At 46.9% G+C, this 3,762-nt stretch overlaps 1 protein-coding gene across 1 annotated transcript; it reads left to right on the top strand.

Moving 5' to 3' along the window:
• Positions 1 to 342: 342 nt before the first annotated feature.
• LOC116192448 (putative receptor protein kinase ZmPK1) lies at positions 343 to 3,453 on the top strand. The gene has a single exon (XM_031521001.1). The coding sequence runs from the start codon at positions 510 to 512 to the stop codon at positions 2,979 to 2,981; it is 2,472 nt and encodes an 823-aa protein (XP_031376861.1). The 5' UTR covers positions 343 to 509; the 3' UTR covers positions 2,982 to 3,453.
• Positions 3,454 to 3,762: the final 309 nt, after the last annotated feature.

Genomic DNA, 3,762 nt, shown 5'->3' with positions numbered 1-3,762 from the left:
TGGAACCGTCGTCCACGTAAGGAATGGTAGAAATTTCCTAGTGCCAGGTACTTGACGTCAAATCGGGGTTATAGCATCACTTGCAATACGCAAGCATGCGCGTAATGATTGATGTGGTCATGTAGTCGCTGTTTATTGGACGCACCTGAGCTGAGACTGGCCCAGATAACCGGCCTCTTAGGAAACAACCGAAATCTGATGCTGCAGGATTGACTTCGACATGCATGAAATGAGCACAAAGTAGATACACTCAATGTGAATTTCTGATAGATTTATCTCTTAATTAAGCGAAGAAATGATGAAGAAATAATGTCTGGGGTATTGCGTGATGTGTGCCAGTTAGCGTGTAAACTACGTAGCTCAGCCAATAACATGGCATGTAACATGTGCTCGCGATGCTATCACACCAGATGGTCTTTCATGCAATGTCAATTTCTAGTTGAGTGGTCACAGGGGTGAAATGGAGATAAAAAAGCATCAACGCTTCGTAGGCTGTAGCATTCCAAGGCATGAGAAACCCAATATTTTCCTTCATCTCATCATCATTGTTCATGCCAGTTCTCCTCTTCCTCGCAATCTCTTTTTCGTTAACCTCATCAACTTCAGTTCACCGGGACCGCTTTCTCAGGAGAGGCTCCGCCCTCTCTGTTGATGATCCAGATGACGTCCTGAGTTCCCCAAATGGTGCCTTCTTCGCTGGGTTTCACCCAGTTGGCCGTAATGCGTACTCATTTGCTGTATGGTTCAGTAACCGATCCTGCATGCTTGACTGCATCGTTTGGATGGCAAATCGAGACAAACCAGTCAACGGCAAACACTCAAAACTCATCCTCGACAAGCATGGAAATCTTTTCTTGACTGATGCCGGCCACAAGGTTGTCTGGTCCACTGACATAGCCTTATCTTCATCAGCCACCTATGTTGGGTTGCACCTTCTCGACTCCGGAAACCTCATACTTCGTAGCTTTGGCCCTAGGCCAGTAGATGACACAGTCATGTGGCAGAGCTTTGATCACCCAACCAATACGCTTCACCCTGAACAGAAGTTCACCCGGTTTACCGAGCTTGTCTCGTCCAGAGCCCGTGGAAATATCTCCTCGGGCTACTACAAATTCTATTTTGACAATGACAACATCCTCCGGCTCCTTTACAGTGGCCCTGAGATCTCGAGCGTATACTGGCCCCATCCTTACCAACTTCCTTGGGATTATGGGAGGACCACATACAATGACAGTCGGGTTGCGTTGCTAGACTCTCTTGGCAACTTCACCTCCTCTGACGATTGGAAATTTTTGGCTTCCGATTATGGGGAGAAAATTCCAAGAAGGCTGACGTTGGACTTCGATGGAAATGTCCGCCTGTACAGCCTGTCGAGGAATGGTGAGTGGACTATCTCATGGCAGGCAATCACCACACCCTGCGATGTACATGGAATTTGTGGGCCCAATGCCGTGTGCCTGTATAACGCAAGATCCGGGAGGAGCTGCTCTTATGCCCCAGGATATGAGAGGAAAAACCTTAGCGATTGGTCTCAGGGATGCAAGCCAAAGTTCGAGAGCTTCTGCAAGTTACCTGATCCTGAGACAGGTGAATTCATCCGTTTTCCACACCTGGATTTCTATGGCTACGATGAGGACCACTACCCAAATTACACCTTGAATCAATGCAAAAAGAAATGCTTGGAGTTGTGCAACTGCAAAGGGTTTCAGTACAAATTTCGAGACAGTAACCGGCATGATTGTTACCCCAAGGTGTTGCTATTGAACGGGCGTGCCTCGGCCACTGGTTATGGGACCATCTATTTCAGGTTGCCCAAAGCCATACTGTCCTCTGAACAACTCCAGCTGGAATCTTCCACCTTAAATTGCTCACACAGTCCGAAGGATGTTGAGCTACACAGAGTATATTCCAGAAGACATGAGAGTGAGTTGCTGTTGAAGATTCTGCTGATTTTGGCGGTGGTGATTGCAGGATTTGAGGCCCTAGGGGTACTCCTTGTGCTATGTTTCGTAACCGGGACATGGAAAGCGAAAGATGAAGCCAGGCAGGGGTATCATCTTGCTGCTATGGGATTCAGAAGGTACACATACGCCGAGCTCAGAAAGGCTACACGGAATTTCAGGGAAGAAATTGGTAGAGGGGCTGTAGGGAGCGTTTACAGGGCAATCCTGTTGGGTGATCGGAGTGCAGCGGTGAAGCGGCTTAATGAGATGACCCTTCACGGAGAGGAGGAGTTCCTCGCGGAGGTGAGCACGATTGGGAAGCTCAATCACATGAACCTGCTTGAGCTATGGGGCTACTGTGCCGAGGGGAAGCACCGCCTTCTAGTCTATGAGTACATGGAGCACGGCTCATTGGCCGAGAACCTTGCCAAAGGCACACTAGACTGGGGAAAGAGGTTTGATGTTGCAGTCGAGGCGGCGAGGGGACTTGCCTATTTACATGAGGAGTGCTTGGAGTGGGTCTTGCACTGTGACGTGAAACCTCAGAACATACTTTTGGACTTGAATTACAAACCCAAAGTGGCAGACTTTGGGCTCTCCAAGCTTCTAAACCGCGGGGACGTAAAACATTCAAGTTTCTCTAAGATTAGAGGGACTCGGGGCTACATGGCACCGGAGTGGGTTTACAACCTATCAATCACGTCCAAGGTTGATGTGTACAGCTATGGGATTGTACTGCTAGAGATGGTCACAGGGCGGAGCCCGGGGGGAGGAGTGCTGGATACCAGCACGGGAGGCGAGACAGAGAACCTAGGGCTGACTTCTTGGGTGAAACAAAAGATGAGCGGAGAAGTTCCAACGGCGACAAGGATCGAAGAGATCGTCGATCACTCCATAGAAGGTGGATATGATGTAAAGAAGGTCGAGGTTCTGGTCGCAGTGGCCCTTCAATGCGTTGCAGACGACAAAGATGACAGACCCACAATGAGCCAAGTGGTCGAGATGCTCCATTGCTGTACAAATGAGGCTGAAATCTAGTCCCAAGTCTGTAATTGTGGACTGTGCCTCATTATAAGCGCAAAGCATTTAATCTCCTCTTGACTGGAATCCCGATATTTGCAATAAGCGGAAAGCATGGCTCATTAGATGTGTATTTTGTAGCTAATTTCGTCTGACTAAAATTTCTACATCGGCAGTAAGCTTTTAGATTATCATTTGGGAATTCGACTTACAGAGGCTTTTGATTGATCGGTTTCATGCAACTGATATTAAAGGTGAATACTTTGTGTGTGCATAGGCAGAAACCTTAATGCGGGTCGCAATGGATGTTTATGTAGAGAGATGTGATTGAGCAGAAAAGCTTGAATTTGCATTCATTCTGAAAAGGTATGTATACAACTATTCTAGCTGATAATAAAGGAAAATATTATCTACTTCTATACTAAGTTTATTCTCTGTATGGTACATAAAGATATATACATAAAAGTAGAAACAAGATAATAGAAAGAAAGAGATTCTTTCCATAATACTCCCCCTCAAGTTGGAGAATGAGGATTCCGAATTCCCAACTTGCTGAGGAGAAAATGAAATTGATCGCGCCCAAGTGCCTTGGTGAATATGTCAGCCAGTTGAAAGCGCGAAGACACATGGGAAGTGACAATAGTGCCAGAGCGTAAATATTGTCTGATGAAGTGACAATCGATTTCAATGTGCTTGGTGCGCTCATGGAAGACAGGATTGGAGGCAATGTGGAGAGCCGCTTGATTATCGCATAATAAGCGCATGGGGCCAGCATGAAGAACACCAAGGGAGCTAAGAA

The sequence above is a fragment of the Punica granatum genome, chromosome 1 (genome assembly GCF_007655135.1).
Source record: "Punica granatum isolate Tunisia-2019 chromosome 1, ASM765513v2, whole genome shotgun sequence".
Taxonomy (NCBI): Eukaryota; Viridiplantae; Streptophyta; class Magnoliopsida; order Myrtales; family Lythraceae; genus Punica; species Punica granatum.
The sequence above is the reverse complement of the archived record's forward strand: the minus strand, read 5'-3'. Positions and strand labels throughout refer to the sequence as shown.